At 42.3% G+C, this 22,413-nt stretch overlaps 1 protein-coding gene across 1 annotated transcript; it reads left to right on the top strand.

Moving 5' to 3' along the window:
- The first annotated feature begins 318 nt into the window (after positions 1-318).
- SQLE (squalene epoxidase) lies at positions 319-18,701 on the top strand. Its single transcript, XM_009910648.2, has 11 exons — positions 319-1,087; positions 4,780-5,032; positions 5,292-5,472; positions 8,001-8,097; positions 11,613-11,726; positions 12,884-13,055; positions 13,332-13,427; positions 14,000-14,142; positions 15,480-15,576; positions 16,042-16,129; positions 16,860-18,701. The coding sequence occupies exons 1-11, from the start codon at positions 797-799 to the stop codon at positions 17,050-17,052; spliced, it is 1,725 nt and encodes a 574-aa protein (XP_009908950.2). The 5' UTR covers positions 319-796; the 3' UTR covers positions 17,053-18,701.
- Positions 18,702-22,413: the final 3,712 nt, after the last annotated feature.

Genomic DNA, 22,413 nt, shown 5'->3' with positions numbered 1-22,413 from the left:
CTGATTGGCCGGCTACCGCTGAGGCATGGGGCGCGCGGTACCCAGGCGGAGGTGGAGGCGCGTTCTTATTAGCATGGCCCCGCCTCCCTCGCCCCGCCCCCGCCCTGCTCTCGCCGGGTGCTGGCTGTGGGGCGCCCCCGGGGTTCGGGACGCTGGGCGGGAAACCAGGCGGAGAGGGTGGGGAAGACAGCGCCGTGTCCTCCTTCCGTGAGGCGGCTGGCGGGGGGGGGGCCCTGACAGAGCAGGTAGAGCATCAGCCTCTCGCCCCGGGCCTCACGTGAGCCTTCCTGCGTCGGAACCGCCTTCCCGGGCGCGTCACGGGCGGCCCCCTCGGAGCGCCGTCGCCTCACTCGCGGGGCGTGGAGGCTCGGACCAACGGTGGCGCATCCGTCCCAGCAGCCGAGGCGGGGCTGGACGCAGCGGAGGGGTGACCCCGGGAGGCGGTAGGGAGGAGAACCCCCAGGCCACGGCGAGGACGAGCTCCAGGGGCATCGCGTGTGGTGCGCGGCGCTGTGCAGTTCCCCCGGGTGCTGTGCCGGGTTCGGTGGTTTTTAGGACAACTCCTACTGATTTTTTTGGGGGTGTTTCTTGAACCTCTTTCTGGGCTCCTGCGGCAGCCTCGGGGTTTTGTGAAGCATCGTGTTTTTTCACGATCTCCCTCCCGTCGCAACGAAAGTCTTTGAGCCTCTCTACATATATATTTTTTCACACTCTGCTCCAAGCCCCGTTTTGGGCAGCATCCGCCAGCCGGAAAGCTTTGGGGAGGGAACCAGCAACAGTGATCAGTCCCCTCACGATGTGGACCTTTCTGGGTATCGCTTCCTTCATCTATGTATATAAAAAGTGTGGAGACCTCATGACCTACGCCAATAAGGAGGTGCTGCTCTCCGTGTTAGTGTTTTTCTCCCTCGGCTTGCTGCTGTCGTACAGGTACCGTTTCAGGGGACCCAAGCAGCAGCAGCAGCAGCAGCGGAAGACTCACTTGGGGATGCTCTCCGATATTCTCTCGGCTTTGCCGCTTGTTGGTTTCTTCTGGGCCAAACCCACCCCTGCATCTCAACAAGCTGAACAACCCAAAGCCAGAAAGGTAGGTTCAACGTGACACGTAGGGTGCAGTGCCCTCCAGCTGTTCTATTTGGCCACAGACTCTGTGCCCTTGCGAGGGAAAAGAGCCGGAAAAGTGTTGGAGGGGGTTTGTCTTCAGATGCTGGGGGTATTTATTGGTCATATTTTGTGTTAGGTTTGCATGGTAAAAGAAATAGTGAAACTTACTTAAGTCACAGACCAGAGGTTTTATAGAGTTAAATGTGTTTGAAGAAAGATTTGTAGTAAAGCAATTGCCAGTCAGTTGTAGAAATGCTGGAACATCTCTTCTGTGAGGAAGGGCTGAGAGAGCTGGGACTATTCACCCTGAAGAAGAGAAGGCTTAGGAGGATCTCATCAATGCATGTTAATACCTAAAGGGAGGGTGCAAAGAACGTGGAGCCTGGCACTTTTCAGTGATGCCCAGTAGCAGGACCAGAGGCAATGAGCACAAACTGAAACACATGCTTGTTTACTGTGACCGTGCACTGGAATATGTTGTCCAGAGAGAAGATGGAGTCACCATCCTTGGAGATACTACTCGGAGTTCATCTGGTTATGGTACAGGCCAATCTATGCTGACCCTGCTTGAACAGGGAGCTTTGGACTTGATGACCTCCAGAATTCCTAGCCAACCTCAGCTGTTCCAAGGCTCTGTGCTCAGCTTCCTAATACATTTGTTTAGACATCTACAGATAGATTTCTTTGTAAGTTGCTGCTGAACTATCGATTGTAGAATAGCTCCAGGACCTGAGCTCAGTCTGTTCTGCTGAGCCCAGCATGAGACTTGCTGTGACAGTGGAGAGAGCTGTGGTTTGTGGCTGGAGACCTACCATCGAAGACTACCAACTGCACATGCATATTCACTATGTCTGTGGGCCGTCAGTGTTTGGCCACTTGCCTGTGTACTTCTGAACATTTTTACCCTGAGCAATGACCCTTTGCATAAAAGAGCTTGAAACAGGTTTTGACAGCAGCTCAAGGGTTCTATATTTTTATTTTGTTGGTGGGTTTATGGATGGTTTTTTGTTTGTTTGCCTGTGGGGTTTTTTGACCACCTCTGGCAAAGCCTGCCTTCCCCCCAACATCTTCTATTACCTAAATTCAGATAGTTTTACACTCCCTTGCTACATTGTAGATACTGGAGTACTGCCTCCAGTTCTGGAGCCCCTGTTACAGGAAGGATATGAACGTGCTGGAACGTGTCCAAAGGGCAACCAGGATGGTTAGAGGGCTGGAGCACCTCTCTTATGAGGATAGACTGAGGGAGTTGGGGCTGTTCAGTCTGGAGAAGAGAAGGCTCTGAGCAGACCTAATTGTGGCCTTCCAGTATGTTGAGGGTGCCTACAAGAAAGCTAGTGAAGGACTTTTTAGGCTGCCAGGTAATGATAGGACTGGGGGAAATGGAAAAAAAAGTAGAAATGGGTAGATTCAGATTGGATGATAAGAAGAAGTTCTTCACCATGAGGGTGGTGAGACACTGGGACAGGTTGCTCAGGGAGATGGTAGAAACCTCGTCCCTGGAGATTTTTAAGGCCAGGCTGGATGGGGCTCTGAACAACTGGATGTAGTGTGAGGTGTCCCTGCCTATGGCAGGGGGGTTGGAAGTAGGTGATCCTTGAGGTCCCTTCCAACCCTAACAATTCTATGATTAAACAGCTCCTACTCCACCATCACCATTTTTGCAGCCATCCCAGAGCCCAGGACAAGACCCTCACCAGCCAGGATACTACACAGAGGAGCTCAGCCCCAGTAAGGAGGCCCAGTCAACACCTGTGGATGATATTGAAGGGTCCTTCAACTCTCTTCCTACCTAACCGGGGGGCCACCAGGCCCCCCGGCCTTTGTTGTCACCACCACCATCACCCAGTGTGCACCATGGGCACTCACCACTGATGAGAGGAGGATCCCTCAGCCCAGATGGGCTCAACTTGGAGCTTCTGCCTTTCCTGGGGAGGATTAAAAAGGGGAGTGGGTGGGGAGGGCAAAGTGGCCACAGCTGGGGTGGGAGGAGACTCCAACAGAGCCCAGGTGCCCTGGGATTTGAGGGGAAAAAGGGAGGGAATGAGGGAGGTGGGGTGGAAAAGGGGCAGATATGGTGTGGAAGGGGAATTGGTGGTGGTGAAAGAAGGGGATTTTAAAATAATTTCATTTTCCATAAATCTTTCATAATGCACAACTGCAGTTCATGGTTTGCTTTGCCTCCATGCAAAAAGAACAAACCCAACACTTCATAAAATAAAGCACAGTGGTGGCTATTAAAATGAAATCTTCCCATAATTACCATTTTGCTTGTCAGGAATATCTGTGCTTTTCAGATCAAGATAACAAGGTTTAACCAAAAAAAAAAAATGTTCTGCAAGAGTGAATTTTCTCCCTGGATACCAGCAGACACCACCAGGATGATTAAGGGACTGAAGCATATGCCCTATGAGGAGAAACTGAGAGCCCTGGGGCTTTCTAGTCTGGAGAGAAGACTGAGAGGGGATTTAATAAATCTTTATAAATACCTGAAGGCTGGGTGTCAAGAGGGAGGGGACAGGCTCTGATCAGTTGTACCCTGTGATAGGACAAGGATCAATGGATATAAACTACAGCACAGGAGGTTCCACCTCAACATGAGGAGGAACTTCTTCACTGTGAGGGTCACAGAGTGCTGGAACAGGCTCCCCACAGAGGTTGTGGAGCCTCCTTCTCTGGAGACTTTCAGGACCCATCTGGATGCATTTCTGTGTGACCTGTGCTAGATTCCATGGGCTTGCTCTGTCAGGGGGGTTGGACTTGATGATCTTCAAAGGTCCCTTCCAACCCCTAACATCCTGTGATCCTAAACATGACAATATGCCACTAAAAGTTCTGGTGTCAGTGTTATTCTGGGTATTTGTTTCACTGATGCAATTGTATTTTTAGCATGGTCAGTGCTCAGGCATTTGTGTAAGAGTGAGTTGGACTCTATTCTTTGGTCTGCCAGCTGGAGAAATGACTTGCAGGTTTGCACTGAAACTGCCCTTTTAAGTTTTTTTCACTTTGAAGTGTATGTAATTAGGTGCTCTTGGGAAGATACTGTAATATAGCTGGTCTTCAGGTACCAGTATAGACCAGTTTGTGTGTTAACTGATAAGTAATCTTACATAAGTCAATTCTTAACAGTTCTAAATGTAGGTGAATGGTAATTTTACTTTGACTTTTGAGTTATCATCTCAGAATCACTTCTTTATAGCATTTCCCAAGTAGCTGCTTCTCCTGACACTTTTCCATGCTGACTAAGCTACCTATGGTAGGTAGGTAGGTTCATTTACAGCAAAATTAATTAGAGGAATACATTTTCCAGTTAATCTGATAAATTTTTTTCCACTGGAAAGGGCTGAGGCCTCCTCGTGGCAGTGGCTCACTGATATGAAAGCATTGGTGTGTTACTTTATAGACCAGCCTTGGTTTGCTGCCTTTTACAGGACCATAACTTTCAGTCTGAGGCTATGCTAGTGGTTTGTCTTTGATCTGCAGTGTAGTTTTAAGTGAGTTTCTTGATTTTGTTTGGAAATGTGTTGTGAATTTTTTGTGTTGCACAATATGATTGATTTAACTTTGGGACAAAATGGAAGTGGAGGATGCTCTCCAACAGCCCATGCTCTCTCTGACAAGGTTATGGTACAGGTGCATTGCCATGCGTAACTTCGTTTGCTTTCTTCTCAAAAGGGTAAAAGAGAAGTAAAATTTTCGGAGGTCTGTATGACAGAGACTGTGCCAAATGCTACATTATCACCCCAGTATGATCCAGAAATTATCATTGTGGGATCAGGCGTCCTTGGTTCTTCCTTGGCCGCCGTGCTCTCAAGAGATGGAAGAAGAGTGACTGTGATAGAGAGAGACCTGAAAGAACCTGACAGGATCGTTGGAGAATTGTTGCAGCCTGGAGGTTTTAAGGCACTTAAAGACCTGGGTCTTGAAGGTGAGTGAATTTCAGAAGGTAAATATATCTATAACACAGCAGTTGGTACACTCAGTTATGTACAGAGGAAAGCATGCCTACAGGGAAAATGAAGAAACACATTATTTACTTTTAATACCTGAATTTAAATGTCTTCCATATTTCCCTTTTGTGTGTTGTGATTAAGAACATTGGACTCCATGTAAATAAATACTCTTCATACCTAATTAAGCTTGCTTAAAGACTTTTAAGAACTCATCTATTTGTTCATGTTTTGCAGATACCATAGAAGGTATAGATTCACAAATAGTAAATGGCTACATAGTTCATGACAGAGAGAGCAACTTGGAAGTTGAAATTCCTTATCCCACATCTGAGGATGGCCTCGTGGCGAGTGGAAGATCTTTTCATCATGGACAGTTCATCATGGGTCTCCGAAGGGCAGCTATGGCAGAGTCCAAGTGAGTCACCTTGTGAATGGGCCCAGGTGGGATCCAAAGATTCAGAAGCACTGTTCCCAGCATCCCTGAGATTCCTTAACCATTTCACACTGTCCCAAAACAGAGGGCTGCAGTGACCCAGACTGAGAGAAAGTAACAGCTTTAGTTACTTACTCTGTTTTCTGTGGACAGGCTTTTCTACATCTTACTTCACCCTTTGGGACAAGTCAATATTTAAAGCCTGCATTCCTGTAGTTGAAAGATTAGGCAGGGTACTGGTCCATCTGCCTGAGAGAACAGTCAAGGATGAAGGGTTTGACATTTTACCAGAAGTGACCTCTTCTCAGTGAGCAATGCATACAACTTCCTTGGTCGAGAAACAAGTGGCAAATCTGATATAATTTCTTAGAATCATAGAATGGTTTGGGTTGCAAGAGTACTTTAAAGGGCATCTAGTCCAACCCTTCTGCCATGAGCATGTGTTTCTTCCACTTATCTGTGATGCCAGAAATAAAGCTGCTTTTACATTTGCGTATGGTTCTGCTCCTTCTGGTAGCAAGAAGTCAAGCAAAATAACTATAAAAGCAGACTAAATGGAAGTAGCTCTTTCCAGTCATTAACTTCAGTGTTCAAGAATCTTGAAGGCATCTTCCTAATGAAATATATATTAGTGTCTGGTCTTTCCTCCTTAATGGATTTTTTTCCCCCTTTTATACAAAAGATGAGAAGGAAACCTTTAGTGAATCAAAACACATTTTAGGTGCTGTTTTCTGTGGCATGGGTTTTGGTGGTGGTGATTTTTTAGGGTCATTTGTTTGTTGTTATTTTTTTCCCCTCCCCTAAGTAATTCTTACAAGGGAAATGTGGCATTGTCATCTATTTACCTTATATGCTTCTTTTGTTCTGAACTGGAAAATTGCTTTTTCCTATCACATCTGTTACATTATATGAATTACTAAAAGTAGCACTGAAAGATAGCATCTCTGTAGCACAGTTAAAATTAAAGACAACAGTGGTGAATAGCTATGAAAACTACAGGCTTCTTCTTGAGGCTTCAAGTTCAGTGAAATTTGGGCACCTGCTCAATGTACACAGTAAACTCCAGTAGCTGTACAGAGTTTTTGAAGCAGAAACTTGCAAAAGCTGTTTGTGACTGAAATTCAGTTCTTTCCCGTTTTCCCACATTGTCTTCAGTGTTAATTTTGTTTATGTTTTAATGGTAGCATAGAAAAATGCATTTTAGATTAAGGTGCTGGAGGAATTAAAAACTCTTAATAGTACCATGAGGCCTTGTTTTCATCTCATAGGTTGTGAAAATATAGGGGATAATTATTGCTGATTGATGGATCCTCATTATAAGTATTAGGAAACACTAATTTATTTCAGATGAGTAAAATTACTTTTGCAGAGGGAAGAGGTAGGTCATCATTAGTTAATTATTTTTATGGTGTGTGAATCAAAATAAGTGAGCACTTACTTTGGCAACTGAAATGACAACTGCAAAAGAAATTTAAAGCTGATAGGATCCACAGAATTCTGATTCACCTAATATTAACCCGAGATGTTGCTGCACTCCCTTGCTGTGGATGTTTCTTCCAGTGTACCTACACATTCATGTATTGGTGCTGTCAACCTGTCTGTTTCCTGGCAAAGCCAGCCAGTCACATCCTGTGCTGGCTCACATATAGAATTGACATGAATTCAGTTGCTCATGTTCCCTCTGAGAGATTAAAATATCAAACTGTAGTATTCTCATGTGGAACTTAAGCTCATTTTTTCAAGTTGTGAAATTCCATCTGGGTGTGAAAATATTTGTGTGTCCATTTCAATCTGCTAAGTCTGAACTGCTGGGATCATGCCTGACATCTCAGACCCAACAAGGGATATAAGGTTACAGGTATTTCATTTTTGAACCCCAAAAAGCTCTGATTGGGAGGTAGAAGTGATGGATGCTCAGTTTGAACTCCCAATGTAAGCAGAACTTTACAAGCATAAATAGCAAAAGGAAAAAGAAAACCCACAACTGTTCCTGAATTCCTGAAGTGAAAAGCTCGATGTGTTGTGTCCTAAACAGGTTAGATTATGAAGTGTTGAAGTGCTGCTTTGGGTCTTGCTCCTAAATTCTGCTTGGAGCTAGGTCTCACCTGCAGTGTCTGCATTTCCCACCATTTTGCAGGGATAACTCAGTCAATGGCCTGATTTCTGGCCATTAGATATCATACTCCTCTCTGCTTCTCTCACATGGCTGTGGAGCATCTGAAGCTCAGCTGGGGATTCTGCTACTTGTTAGAGTGTTTAAGACAAGCACTACCATTTTGGAATAGGTATCAAACAAAATGGTAATGATGACCTGAAACTCATGACAGGCACTTTTTGATGTTTAATATGGTTTCTGAAATTGGACAAGAACACATAATTGTCAAATGTAAAGAAATTGTTTGTTTTGACAGAGGCAAGATTAGTGAAAATCTGTTTTGGCTTTTGTGTCAAGAGAAATGTTACATCATAAGCCCTTTTCATTCTGTTCTAACTCTTCCATTTTATTTCAGTGCAAAATTCATTGAGGGGACTGTGCTGCAACTGCTTGAGGAAGATGACTGTGTTGTGGGTGTCCAGTACAAGGACAAAGAAACTGGAGACACTAAGGTAAGACAGTTTTCTGTTACAGTCTTTGGAAAACTATTGAGCAAATCAAGGATTGATTTTTTTTTAATATATATATATATACACACACAGAGTTTTTAAAAAATGTATTTGGAGCATGGGTACAGAAATGATGCAGTTGTCAGGAAATCAAAAGCTTTAATAAAGGGAGATTTTTTGATGGGTACAGCCCTGGCATATGAGAATTCTTGTTATTAACTTAGCGTGCAGCTTCTGCTTTCAGTGTCTCTGGATACTTCAGAGCTGGGAGTTTAAAGTCTTTTGAGAGTTACTGGTGGGGAAAAATGGTATTTTAAGATTTGTGTTTTGCCTGTGTGTGATAGTCTGCAGTTCTGCATATTCCACCATTGACTGAGGTGTCTGAAAAGAAGACAGGTGCCTGTTGATAGGGAAAGCTCTGTCCAGTCAGTTCTTGGATGAGTGAAGGAGACTTCTGGCCTGTTTTAGTTGTATCACTGGTTCAATTCACGTTCTTTGGCTCAACTAATGCTAAACTGCTGGCTGAATTCTGTGAAACAGTATGAACTCAAAATGTTTATGAAAGACCAGTCTGGGTAGGATCTGTGTGCTGAAGTTCTGCATATACTGCCTGTTCTATAGTGTAGTGGTGGGACGGTTTAATCCACCCGCGCCCACATAAAGCACAGCTAACCCAGTCAGAGAAGCGAATGAAGGCTGTATTTTACCACCAATAATGAAATGCAATAAATATATACAAAATATACAGTATTTACAATAGTCTACAGGAATGTACAGGAAATAACACAGGAAAAATCCCCCTAGCAGGAGGATCCCACCTCGGGTTCCCCCCAACCTCTTTCCCCTTTCCCTTTCCCCTCCAGTTTATTAGGCAAAAAAGGAGAAAGAGAGAGAAAAGGATATTAAGGGAAATTCATTAGCTCAAAGCAGTTGTTAAGAAGTTAGTTTTCTTATCTTATCAGTTTCAGTCCAGGGTCAGTGGCATGCATTCTGGCCAAGAAACAAAAGACAGACAGACTGAAGCTGGAGTGAGTGAGAGAAAGAATATTAGAGATATTTGCTATGGTACATCTCACATCTGACCAATGAAATTCGTTTAGAATTAATCTTTGTTTTCCTTTTTACACCCAAACATTCAGCTGGAGAGTTCTGCAGCTATCCTTTTCTTAAAGGCACAGCCTAAACTGTCACATATAGAAAAGCCAAATTTGTAATCTCCTTCTTTGTTGACTTCAAAATTCATTTGCTGCCCAAAGTTATGTAGCCAGAACATTCACATGTGCTGTCACGGGGAAGACAAGAGTCTCCTGCCTGTTCTCTCTATCCATAAACAACTGCAGAAGTTCCTGAGTAGCTGGAAGATCCTGCTCTGAGCATTGCTAATAAAATCTCTCATCTTTGGGTCATTTAGAAATGGAAATGATGATATAAAACCATATGTAAGAAACCTCTTTAAAATACTTGACCTAGATGTAGGAGATGGTTTAGACCCTCCTCGGACAAATGGCTTTTCAGCCCTCTTGATGGCAGAATGCTATTAGGTAGGAAGCTGTGAGAGAGCTGAGTGCAAATAATACCCTTGACCCCTCTTGAGGCAGCTGGAGGAAGGGTGAGTTCCAAGTCCTGGTCCTTGGTCTGTCTTGCACATCACATAAAAGAATAAATACCTATTAGAATTAAATCACTCATGGGTACTGGAAAGATAAGGAGTTTAGAGAGGAGGAGGTTTTTGAGGGGATGGTTTGTTTGGGCTTTTTTTCCCAGCTCCAGCAATGCAGGAAAGAGGGGAGTTTGGGGTTATTTTTGGAGAGTGGAGGGGAGTAGTGCATGTTTTGCTTTGATATTTAAGTTTTATGCACTTTTGGATGTTGTAATGTTATTTGAGACTTACTTGACCAACAGAAGAGTAGCCAGTGTTTTAGACTGCATCTTTCCTTAGAGCATGGATGTTGTTCATGAGGCCTTGAGCTTCCTATCTGTATAGTGGAGATAAACAAAGTCATGTTTTGCTCTGAACGCCAAAGTACTGTAGCTGGAAAGAGCTGACCTAGATCTCCTTTGATTTTAGAAACCCAGTGTAAGAACTAAACATCGCTTACTAACTGTGTTTCTCTACCTATCACTTTTTACAGCTGGGAAGCTACTTAGGGAAATAAAACCCCAAACCCAAAGCCTGTTTACATTCCTTAGACTGCTTTCATAAAGAAAGGAAGCTGGTCTCAGAGTTTTCCTCTTTTCTCCATCCCTGTTGTTTACTAAATTACCTTGAGATCTTTATTCTCTTAAATGAGGTTCAGATTAGTCAGTGTGCTAGAGCTCAACTTAGAAAATTTATCAAAAGCCAGGTAGCTGAGTAAAGGTTTTAGTGCGTGGACTGTGGAAAAACTGTAGCATGAGTGTTCAGCTTATTAGGCATCCGAGAACCCATATGGGCAGGTGTCTGCTCTAATTGCAGGAATAATTAAAGCTTGGAGTCATCTGAGGCAGGAATCTGTAGGAAAGAGGTTTAGTGACTTCTATAAATAAGCTCAGACACCTTCAACATTATTTTATTCAGCTCTACCCTCATCTGATTGTCTGACTTCACACAGTAAAAAATGTAAGGATTGTGTGACACAAGTGATGGAGTCCATTCCTATGCAGAAGAGAGCTGCTTGTAGAGGAACCCTCTCATATGCTGGCTCACCAGATGCCAAGGACTAATGCTCAGTACTAATCTATAGCCATTTGCAGTTAAGTCATTGAATATACTGACACTGAGAAAGCTGTATCCAGAAGGAAACACCTACCTCTAAATGCTTTCTAATATAACAACATTGTTATATTACCATAACAGAAAAGTATTTAAAGTACCTATTTTAGTAGTCAGCATAATTTGCTTATGTTACAGAACAATCTGTGTGTGAAACATTAGGAATTTGTGCATATGTTCAAGCTGAACCTAATCTGTTCACTCAGATTCCATTTTGCATTTTGACATAGGAACTGTCAGAACAAAAAGTGCATAAGTATACTGAAAATCTTTTTTAAAAGGCCAATTGACTATTGACTATTGACTATTACTGCATTTCTGATTATTAGAGCTTGGCTTTGTGTTTGTTGAGTTCCTTATGGACAGTTCTTTCATTTAAAATTTCTTCACTGTTTGCTTTTTTCTTCTGAAGGGTACGATGGGCTGAAAGGAGCAATTACTCTGCTTTCTTGTCTTTTCTTAATCCAAGTTCCTACACAGTCTCCACAGTTACCTGAATGCATGTCTGAAAAAAAGCTAAAGTGTGTTGTTAGATCCACTTTTAGAGGCAATAGAGTTAAATATGAGTATGAGGAAGGCAAAAAAGGACTGTATTTCTTATAGCAGCTGTAAGAAGATCACAGACCACATATATATAGTATGTTTATTGTTTTGTAGAATGCCTGATGTACAATTGAAAATGAGAGCTTGGGGGGAGTGGTTTCCCCCTATTCTGAAGCACAGTTGAAAATGTCATCTCTTTTCTTGTTCTTTTTTTATGCTGCAGGAACTTCATGCACCACTTACTGTGGTAGCTGATGGGCTTTTCTCCAAGTTCAGAAAAAACCTGGTCTCCAACAAAGTTACAGTTTCATCCCATTTTGTTGGTTGCATTTTGAAGGTAACTTTTATGCATAATAATCTGTAAGCCACTATGTTACTGCTACTTAATGTGTGTCTGAATTTCACTATATTGTTCTCATTATTTTTTCTCCACAGAAAGGATGTTTTTAGATAATAGAACTATGTTTTTAGATGTTTATTCAGCTGTTTTATCAATTTCTGTGTCCCTCTGAGGAGTGTTTAGAAATTCTGGTCTGTGTTTTTTAACTCTCAAATTATTGATGCATGCTCTCGTCCCAGCTCCAGGACAGCCAAAACTTGCCATGTTAGACAGCATGTTTGGTACATATTACAGAGCAGATTTTCAACTCTTTAAACACTTAAAAAGTGTGAGCCAGTTTGGGGGAGGGTTGTGTGGGTTTTAAGTAGATACTGTTAAAAGTTAGATTTCTGCTTTTAAGAGTGGAGTATGGTGTTAATCTCAGTTGAACAACATACCTTCAGGACCTAGAAACTTCAAGAGAAAGTGAGATTCTAAATTGGTACCCAAGTAGTTATAGAAACCAGTTAGAAATCCTGGCTGGGTCTTGTTCTCTGCTGCATTAATTAGTACATTGACAGCAGAAACAATTAAGGGAGAGGGTACAAAACCTATAGAATTTCACTGAACTAGGAGCATTGGCTTGGAGTGATTTCAGTCCTTTTTGGGTCCCTAACCTGGTTACCACTACCCAAGTGCCTCCTCTTTCTCTGCTTTTGGAAATTTGCCTAAGACATAGGTAGGACCCAACGATTCTTCCTCAGTTGGTATCTGCATTGATGTGGATACAGACTAGTGTGTTTCTTTTTCTCCCACCACTTTCTTTGTGAAAAGAAAACCAAGAGATCTTACCAAAAGCTACTGCACTGAACACATAACAGATTGTTCAATTGCATGTGTTGAACATTAGGGAGATAGTCAAGTGAAATGTATACCTTAACATATACTCTAGTCAACATTAAAAAGCATTGCCAAAAGAATTGTACCTACACTGAAGTTCCAAACTTGGGTTTTGAAAACACTTCTCTTGTTCACGTGAAGGGAAAAGTAACACAAACTTAAGCTGATGTAGGGTTTTATTTCCAAGTATTTCAGAAAATGGTTTCATGTATCTGAAGTTTAATGTCTTTCATTAATCAATCTCCATTTTTCTCCCCCATCTTTCTATTTTTAAGGATGCACCACAGTTCAAAGCTAATTATGCTGAACTTGTTTTAGCTAAAACTAGCCCAGTACTAATCTATCAGATTTCTTCAACTGAGACTCGGGTCCTCGTAGATATTCGAGGGGAAATGCCAAAAAATTTAAAAGAATACCTGATTACAAATATTCATCCACAATTACCTGGTAAGTCTAGAAAGTTTCCTATCCTTAATTGTTGCAATTAAGTGTTCCAAAACAAGGCAGATCTTACCGAATCCGTGGAACTGTGAGGGCTTTTTCCATGTGTGCGGTAGCCGGGCAGCCGCCTTTGATTCCACATCACATAGCAGCCTCTTTGGCACACATCCGTGAGTTTATCAATTCAGAAGGATTATGTCTGTAGGAAGAGGTTAAAGTGGGTTGTGTGCAAAATTGTTTTAGACTCCCAAGCAGTGTAATGAAAATCTTTGGTTATTGCAGATCACTTGAAGGAGCAGTTCTTAATAGCGGTTCAGAATGATCGTCTAAGAACTATGCCAGCCAGCTTCTTGCCTCCTTCAGCTGTGAACAAAAAAGGTGTGTATCATGAAATAAAAACAGGGGGGAAAGGCATTGTAGAATTCTCATGGGTCTTAGGGCTTTGTTGTCACAGATGTGTATTTGTTGTTCAGTACACCTGTCTTGTAACAATCTGTACCTTGGGCATAGTTTACCTGGAATATTGGTATTGGACACCAGACTCCAAATCAGTGCCTGCTTTGCTTTGAAGCTTAAATCACTCAGTTGCTGAAGCTTATACAAGTGTGGTCTTTTTAAGGAAAACTTGACAAAAAAGGGAAAGAAATTACCTTATAATGGGCTTGTGTGTTTGTGTCCTTTGACACACATGGATGCCTATAAGGAAAAAAAATATTTAACCTTGATCTTAAAGTCTTCTTAAGCCTGTTAAGGACAGCTGATTGTTTTGTTTTGTTTTGTTTTTCCTATGTCTTTTTCCTTTTAGAAATTTTCAGTTGTTACTCATCTTATTTTATAGTAGTAATAAATTCTTAGTAAGTTTGAATTGAAAACAATATAACTAGATGGTTTGGTTTCTGAGATTATGTAATGGCTGTGCATTAGCCCATTCATTTTTCTCTTCTACCTAGGTGTTCTCCTATTAGGAGATGCATATAATATAAGACACCCTCTGACTGGTGGAGGAATGAGTGTTATTTTAAATGACATTAAAATATGGAGAAGTTTACTCCAGGATATCCCAGACCTTTATGAAGATTCTGACATTCTTAAGGTGATGCTTTATTTCAAACTTACATTGGGCAGCCTTTGCTTCAATGTAATGACACATGCTGAAGTTTTGTGCAACTCGGGGACGTATCAGTTATTAGTGAGGCACAGCAGTTTTCAAGACTTTGTGTTGGACATTTCCTCAGAGCTACAATTTAGGAGTGGTGTGGCTGTGTGGCAAAAGGCAGATTCAAAACTGTGCTTACTGACCTGTTGCCTTTTGCTTAAAGAGATGAGTGTGCTCTGTCTGGTCAGCATGCCTTGCTGGTACAGCCTGATATTCCCATAGTAGGTAGTGTAGTGTAGGTAGATCTTAAATGGGATAGGTTCAGACTGTTACACTTGTGTGAGTGTTTTCAAGACCCATCTCAATGCTCCGCTAGCCTCTTGACTGCTGCATTAATCTCATGGTTAGTAGACACCCTTTGTACCCAGGAATCATCAGTGGCAGTGTTAGTGTTAGGTTTATTTTTCCAGTGAGATTAGTAGATGATAAGATCTTTCAGTTACTCTTTACTGCTTTTAATTTTGTTAGGCATAGTGTCTTGGCTAAACTACAGTTAAAATAATTATAGACTGCACATCAATGATTCTTCTCAGAGGTAATTAGTGATAGAACAAGAAGGAAAGGTCTCAAGCTGCAGCAGGGCAGGGTTAGACTGGACAGTAGGAAGAAATTTTTCCCAGCAAGAGTGGTCAGGCAATGGAATGTGCTGCCCAGGGAGGTGGTGGAGTCACCAACCCTGGGTGTGTTTAAAGGTGGCTTGGATGTGGTGCTTGGGGATATTGTTTAGGGGTGAAGCTTGCAGAAGAGGGTTCTGGGTTGGACTTGGTGATCCTGAGGGTCTTTTCCAACCTGAATGTTTCTGTGGTTCTGTTAGCCCATAAAAGGTGTGTTTAAAAACTGGGGAGCAGTGAGAGGGACCCTGAATGTCAGGGCAGTGCAGGACTTACCCAACCAAATACAGAGACTTGCATCTCATCTCAGCCAGCCACACTGAACTGAACTTTCAGTTATTTCCTAATTTGTCAACAGGGAGAACTAAATGCATGTTAGTCTTCAAGTTTATGACCTACCCCAGCCACCTACTGTAGGATGAGATGGAGCACACCCTGGAACTACCTTTTTTTCCCCACCTATATTTGGTGTAAGGAGCCTGCATAACTTGTTTGACAGGTTTCCAAAACTCCTTCATGGCCTAGCTTGGAACCACTCTAGCCTATCCCTGAATCCACTCTGTTTTCACAAGTGTGATTCTTACCACCTCTTTGGCAATTTTTGGAATGCTCTTCTGCATGTACTGACAGAAATACCTTTGTGGTTTTTTTTCCCCTTCTTAGGCAAAAAGAACATTTTACTGGTCAAGAAAAAAATCTCATTCTTTCGTAGTGAATGTTCTTGCCCAGGCACTTTATGAACTCTTTGCTGCCACAGATGGTAAATATATTTTGAAGATAACTGTTGATTAATTACAACTTGGAAATCTAATTCCTGGGGAGGGAATGTGTATGGGCATATGTCTGCATGTTTGTGTGCATATATGTGTATATGTATAATGATACATATAAAAAATACATCAATCAAAAGATTTTAATGAGTTAGCTGCCCAGTTGTTTTGTGTTATGTGAACTGAGTTTATAGAATGTGAATGTAAGTCTGGAGTTTGTGCTAAAAACAAACAAACAAACCCCCATGAACAAAGTTGAAAACAGAAATCACTTGTTCCTGTGTCAGGCAGTTAAAAAAGATGTAGATATTCTGTAAGACTACTTACCAAAATAAAACTAGCTCAAAATCCAACTGAACTCAACAGAAAACTCAATTCAGTGTCACTGGTGTGTATGTTGAACAGGTTTCTAAATGTTGAATGTATTTGTTGAGTCATTGTATTTAATTTTGCAGATTCCTTGCATCAGCTGAAGAAAGCTTGTTTCCATTACTTCAGACTTGGTGGAGAATGTGTCTCAGGTCCTGTTGGATTGCTGTCTGTGTAAGTTCAGTGCACTGGTAATGGTTTATGTGAACTGGGTTGAGCTTTGCGAGCCTCTGTGAGGATCTACTCTGCTCCCGGTCCGTCAGCTCCAACAGCTTATGTTTTTAGGATTGTACTGCAGGTTGGAGCTTTGACTTTAAATGTTGACTCTTTTTTACCTTTGTAAAAATTGCCACTAAAAGCTGAAGAAAAGTTACTGTAGGTGACAGGGGAGTTTGAATGAGGGGGAGGGGTCCAGACTAGCAGCTGAGCTGGAGAAGACATTTTATGCTTGGCAAGTTGAGCAAAGTCTCCCATGAGAGAGAGGTCTCCCATAAAAGAACATAAGGAACAGGGAAATCTGTACCATCTCAGAAACCACTGAATGCACAACTAATCCTAACACTCTGAACATGTGAGAATGTTTCTCCCTTTTTGGAATGAGAGCTGAAACTGATGGAGCCTGTTGAGAGTAACCCCCTGGGGTTGCTAAAGGCAGGTGCAGATTATGAGAAACGAAGAGAAAGCAGCAGTGTGTGTTGGCTGTGCTGTAGTAAGGAAGAGAGGCTGTATAGCAGCTCCAGAACAAGCACATTTGTATTTTTCAGTTGAGATGGCAGAATCAGAGCAGCCTAAAGGGGAAGGAAGGCTGTGTGTTATCTAAGGTGGACATCTCTGCTTGCAAACCTTTGTCAGTCCTGTCTGATTATATTTATTTACATGATTAATCTCTTTCTTTTCAACACAGGTTATCTCCCAAACCAATGGTACTGATTGGTCACTTCTTTGCTGTGGCATTATATGCTGTTTATTTCTGCTTTAAGTCAGAGTCCTGGATCACCATGCCTCGAGCGTTTTTCAGTAGCGGAGCTATTCTTTACCGGAGCTGTTCCATAATATTTCCACTTATTTACTCTGAAATGAAGCATTTAGTCTATTAAAATCCAGGGGAAATGACTGGAGGAAGAAAATCATGATGCCTTCGAAATCTTTTGGACATGTGCTATTTAATATTGTATTATGTTTTATTTTCTTCAGAATGCAATTTCCTTGATGAGGATTTGACTTAATTTGGGGTTTGTGGTTATATACATATATATTATATGTAAATAGTATCTTCTTTGTAAGTAAAGTTCAGAAAGGAGTTAGCTGTTTACAAAGACCATTATTAAGTGTCGACATGTGGTAGACAATTGCCAGCCTTGTCAGAATTTCATTCCTTGCTTCATCCATTGCTGAGTGCACCACTAACATTAATAAACTGAAAAGTGAAAACTGTAAACCACATGCTGCTATTATCCTTCATGCTTTTTTGTCCCATTCAGTAGTTCCATAGACTGTTTCTTCATTACTGTGAAAGACTGTAACATTCTTGATTTGGCTTATTTCATTTAGGATTTGCCACCGTTCTTTTTCAGTTACAGCTAAGATACTAGTCTACAGGCACTTAAAAGGACACTCTAAAGGATTTCAGATCTTGAAGTAGCACCATATCTTTAACTTCACTGTTGTAAGTGCCATGTTGCTCTTCTGAGATCATTCTTTACAGTAGAATTCATTTAAATGAGTACAAATCAAACCATAGTTTTGTTGGCTACCGCATAGCACTCAGGTACTGGAAGCAGAGGTGTTTGAAACTTTCTTCCTAGCTCACTCCCTTTTAAAATCTTTGGGGGTTTGTTCAGGTTTACTTGGTGTGTGTGCAATTGAAGCCATAGCACTGCCATGAACTGAAGCACAGCAACAAACCACGCTCACTGAAACAAATTTGCTCCGGGCTGTCTCCAGCAGACAGTGTAATCTTTACTGTTACTACTTCTGACTCGTGGCAAGTACCACAAAAGTGTCCTTTTAATACTTGGGATGTGGGGTTTTTTTGCCCTGTAGAAGTCACTCTTAGTCACTGTTTCCCTCCACGTTCCCTTTATCACTATGCTTTCCTTTCATCTCGTGTATTTTCATTTTTCCATACCCTTCTTACGATCGCTTTGTGTATCGCTGTGTGGCTCCTCTCCTGGCTTGCCTGACCAGCCCCACGTTGGAGCAGCCAGCAGTTTAGAGAGCAGGAACAGACTGAGTCTTATTTTTGGTTTTTTAATTTGTTTTTTCCTGTACTGGCACAACTTTGACTACATCTTGAAAATGACAGATCGCATAAGCTGTATATAAACATCCATTGAATGTTTGACTGTGAAAACAAAATTCTGTGGAGAGGTTTTTTTTTCAGTCTTCATTTGACAGCTATTTCAAATGACCTGTTCTGTTCCAGAAGCAAAAGTATTTTGTCTATTTTTCTAACCATGACCACTTTTGATACCCTCTGGCAATTACATGCATCTGGAGTATGTCTGTGGTTAAACTTCAGGGTAAAGCACTAGTATTTTCAAATATCATTATGTATGGCAACCAAACTGTGCCCCTTTGAGGGTATGCAAAGTTTGCAGAAGTGATAAAAGTGTATCCAAAGTTTGTGACAATTGTGACAATGGGGATTGCTCTTACCTTTTCTATTTATATACTTTTTTTTAGTAGTATTTACAGTCAGTCTCTTTTTAAGTCAAGGATAAATAGTCCTGAGCCAAATACACATCCTCAGCTAACTTAAATAAAAGTTATGATCTCTGTGGATTTTTTTTGTTGTGTATCTCTCCTTAATGAGCTTTGTTAGGCTCTGATGTATCAGGAAATAGCACTCTGCTTACATTTGCATATGTAAGATCTGCTTTTCTTCTCTTGAACCCAGTGCCTTGTTAAGTGTCTTGATGAGGAGGGTAAAGATCGCATGTTGGAAATTACCATGGGAGAGTGAAAAATCTTTTGTGTATGTGTGAGGAAAAGCAACTCATGAAATGGTTACGTCCTTGTAGAACTATCAAACCAGCTGGGATCATTTGGACACAGGGCAGCACAGGGTGTGGGCTTCTAATCTGAAATTACTGATGGGTCAGGCTTGGGTAATAGCATTGGCTGGGCTTCTGCTCCAGCTAGTCAGTAGCACGCAGCAGCACTTTGCCCTGGTGAAGGAAAATCTCAGGGCAGCATTTCAGGCTGTGTTCTGTAGTCCCTGGCTGCAGTGTTTTTCTTGAGGACATAGGGAGGTTGGGGGGGTGAAGGGGAAGTCATGAAAGAAGCAGTTTTTTGAGCCATGTGAGAGTAAGAAGAGTAAAGTTGTCGGTAAGTGGGCAATGCCCATGGATAAAATGGAATCACATTGCTAGCTAAAGTATGCAGTGGTCTCTAAGAGCCCTTGTTTTCATTTTCTGCACCTGTGTGCATCAAAGGGACAACTGGATGATCTTTGAAGTCTCTCCCAACTGGACATATTCTGAGATATACAAGGAAAGGGGAGGCACAGGTATGATACAGAACCTCAGCGGATCACAGCACACAGGCAACTCACAGGCTGCATCAACCATGTATCTGCAACTCTGAACAGGTTAGTTCTCAGGATTTTCACACAGCACAATTCAGTGCCATCCTGTACCCTCAGCAGTGTGCTTGCTAAATGTGGGCATGATACATGCCTCTGTGTGTGTGTGTGCTTATCACTAGATACCAGGACCCGTGACAGCTAACAGCAGAAGCAATGAGAAGCAGCAATACATAGTAATGAGGTCACAGCTGGAGACACGGTGCAGGAGTGTGAAAACTTGCTGGTGATGGGGTGGAAAGAGGAAACTGTAGTTGTGTTCTCTGCGAGTCTGGTGATCTGGAGGCATGTTCGTAGGTGAGGAGTTGGTTTTGCATCAGTAGAGCAGTAATTTGTGGTTGGCCCTCAGTGATTGCATTTTGCTCTCTGGAACCACCTTGTGTATTCTGGGACAAAGGCAGAATCCCTTCAATCCAGCATAAATACAGGCAGTTGATAAATTATGCATCCTGGAATTCTGGCTTGCTCAGCATGACATTACTACATGGGAAAATAGTGTCAGCAGTTCCTTAATTGTTCCCTGTGGAGCTCCAAAGAGCTGTGCCAGCTCCTGTGCTGTGTGCGGTGAACGGCAGCATGACAGTTTGCTGAGATGAAGTTATTCAAGGCATTGAAAATAAAAGCTGATGGGCTGGTTTAAGGAGTAACTGAAATCCACCTTTCACATAAGCAAAGTAACATGAATAGGGAAAATAATCCTGATGGTGGAACCTAGCTGTTGAGTGTCCTGGAGTCACCATGTCTGGTCCTCTCCAAGATGCCACTCAGTTTTCAGCAGCAGTCAAAATGGGATGTTGGAAACTGTTAATGAGGGTTAAAGTGAAACCCCACAATTCTGCACAAAATGAGGCTTTGCACCAACTGATGTATGGCAGAGCAGGAGCTGGTTATGCCTTGGGCAGGGTCAAGAGAGTCTACAGAGTGAAGTGTTGGGCCTTTGTTGGTATCATGTTCAGAAGGCAAAGGTGCAGGAGCAGGGATCACTGCCAGTGCTGGGTGGATCAGACTGCCCTGGTTTGGGTGTGAGCTTTTTTGTGTGCCACACTGGTTCCTACATCACAAGATGGGTCCTGACATGTTTTATGGAGGTGTGAGTAGTGAGATCCTGGGCCTAAATGTGCACGTGGGGCTTCCTGAGCACAGTGCTGAGTCCAGCAGCAAATGATTCATGTAGCTTTTGTGTGGGAAGCAGAGCATAAACATATCCCTCACCTATATTTCACTATAAATAAAAACCTGTTACTAAGGCTCTAGGTTATGAAGCTTTACCATCTTCTTTATGACTTATGATATTTGCTGCCTTTGTGTTTGCCAGGACAGAACAGTGGCCATTTTATCAAGTGCTTTGTCCTCATATCTGCTGAAAGAAACTCTGCACAAGAGGATACTGGTAGCAAGAAATTGACAGCTCTTTTGAGAATGTGGCTGATGTGCTTTGATCCTGGCTAATTTTTACTTTGCTTGTTGGGGAGTGGATTGAAATGCATTTTTTTGATTGCATTTTGATGCACATCCTGTTGTAGGCATGTGAATTCCTCAAGCGTTTGAGATGAGATACCTTTGTGTGCAGGAAACCTCCAATGTCCCCACCTCCATCTTCTCTTGAAGCACTTCCAGTGCTCAGAAGTGTTTCTGTTAACCTTGAGCCTTATACCACTTTTTCAGGGCGAGTTTTCTCTTCCAACTGTGAATCAATAGGAGGTGAGAGAAGCTTCTGCTGCAGGTGGCCTTGGGTGCCAGGGGTCACTTGTGCTTCCCTCCCTGTGCCAGAAAGCCTTTCTGACTAATGACTGCTGTCTGTATTGCTGGATTGCATTTTTCCCCCAAGGTCTCACTCTCTCCTGCCAACACCAGGCAGGAATCAGATCCAGTACCTGAGTTTTCAGCTCCAGTTGCCTCCATTTCTGTCAAATGTGAGCTGCAAAGCAGCACTGCTGTGGTTAAGGCTTGGCCATAAGGTGACTCGGTAACTTCAGGTAATTACTTTGGCAGGGGAAACTGGTCGTTGACTTACTATGTTTTCCTTTGTACACAGAGTAGCTGGCTAATTGCTATAGAAGACAAATGGAGCCACTCTGTCTCTCAGTAATGTATTGGGTGTCTGCACTTTTCATCTTCTTGAGGAGCTGTTTTCTCTTGTGAAGGACATCTGGAAACAGATAGTGCATATACATGTTATTTGCAAGCCCAGCTTGGGGCATTTGAATCAGAGGTCTGTGGTTTTCATGTCTTGCCATGTCAACATAGCTCAGCATCATCCTGCTCCCTCATTCTGTGCCTGCACAGTACCTGTCAGTTACTGTATTTGTCACACCCCATCTTTACAATCAGATAAATTAAAGCCTGTTCCAGGAAGGCATTTGTCCTCTCAGAGAACTGCACTGCCAGTCATTGCTGCCTGATACTGCTGAAGAGACGCTTTCAATGCCCTGGGACCATGCTTTGGGGAGCTGCAGGCCTTACAAATGTCCTTTTTTTTAAGGACCAGCATACCTGTAGGAAGGATTAGCCTGAGTTTGTTTGGTTATATTTGGATGAGTAAATGAAGGTGGTTAGTGCTTATCTGCTAAATGCAAACCAGAGAAATACATAGCATTTGAAGGTTTAGAAGACATGAGCATGCAGAAATGAAGTTCTGTCTGCATTAACCTAGTGTATAACCTCAGCCTTAAAAGTCCTGTGCCATTCAGCCAGTGAGATGTGTGAGGATTCATAATCTTTTATCCTGGTACAGCCATTGCAGTGCTGGGGAGTGTGGCCAGCAGGGAGTCCTGCACCCAGACATCTTCCTTTTTTACTGCTGCAAGAGTTGTGGTAGAGATTACTGTCTTGAGTTATGGAGGTCACCTCTCCCAGGAAGGCATTTCAAATG

The sequence above is a fragment of the Dryobates pubescens genome, chromosome 14 (genome assembly GCF_014839835.1).
Source record: "Dryobates pubescens isolate bDryPub1 chromosome 14, bDryPub1.pri, whole genome shotgun sequence".
In the NCBI taxonomy this organism is placed as follows: domain Eukaryota; kingdom Metazoa; phylum Chordata; class Aves; order Piciformes; family Picidae; genus Dryobates; species Dryobates pubescens.
The sequence above is the reverse complement of the archived record's forward strand: the minus strand, read 5'-3'. Positions and strand labels throughout refer to the sequence as shown.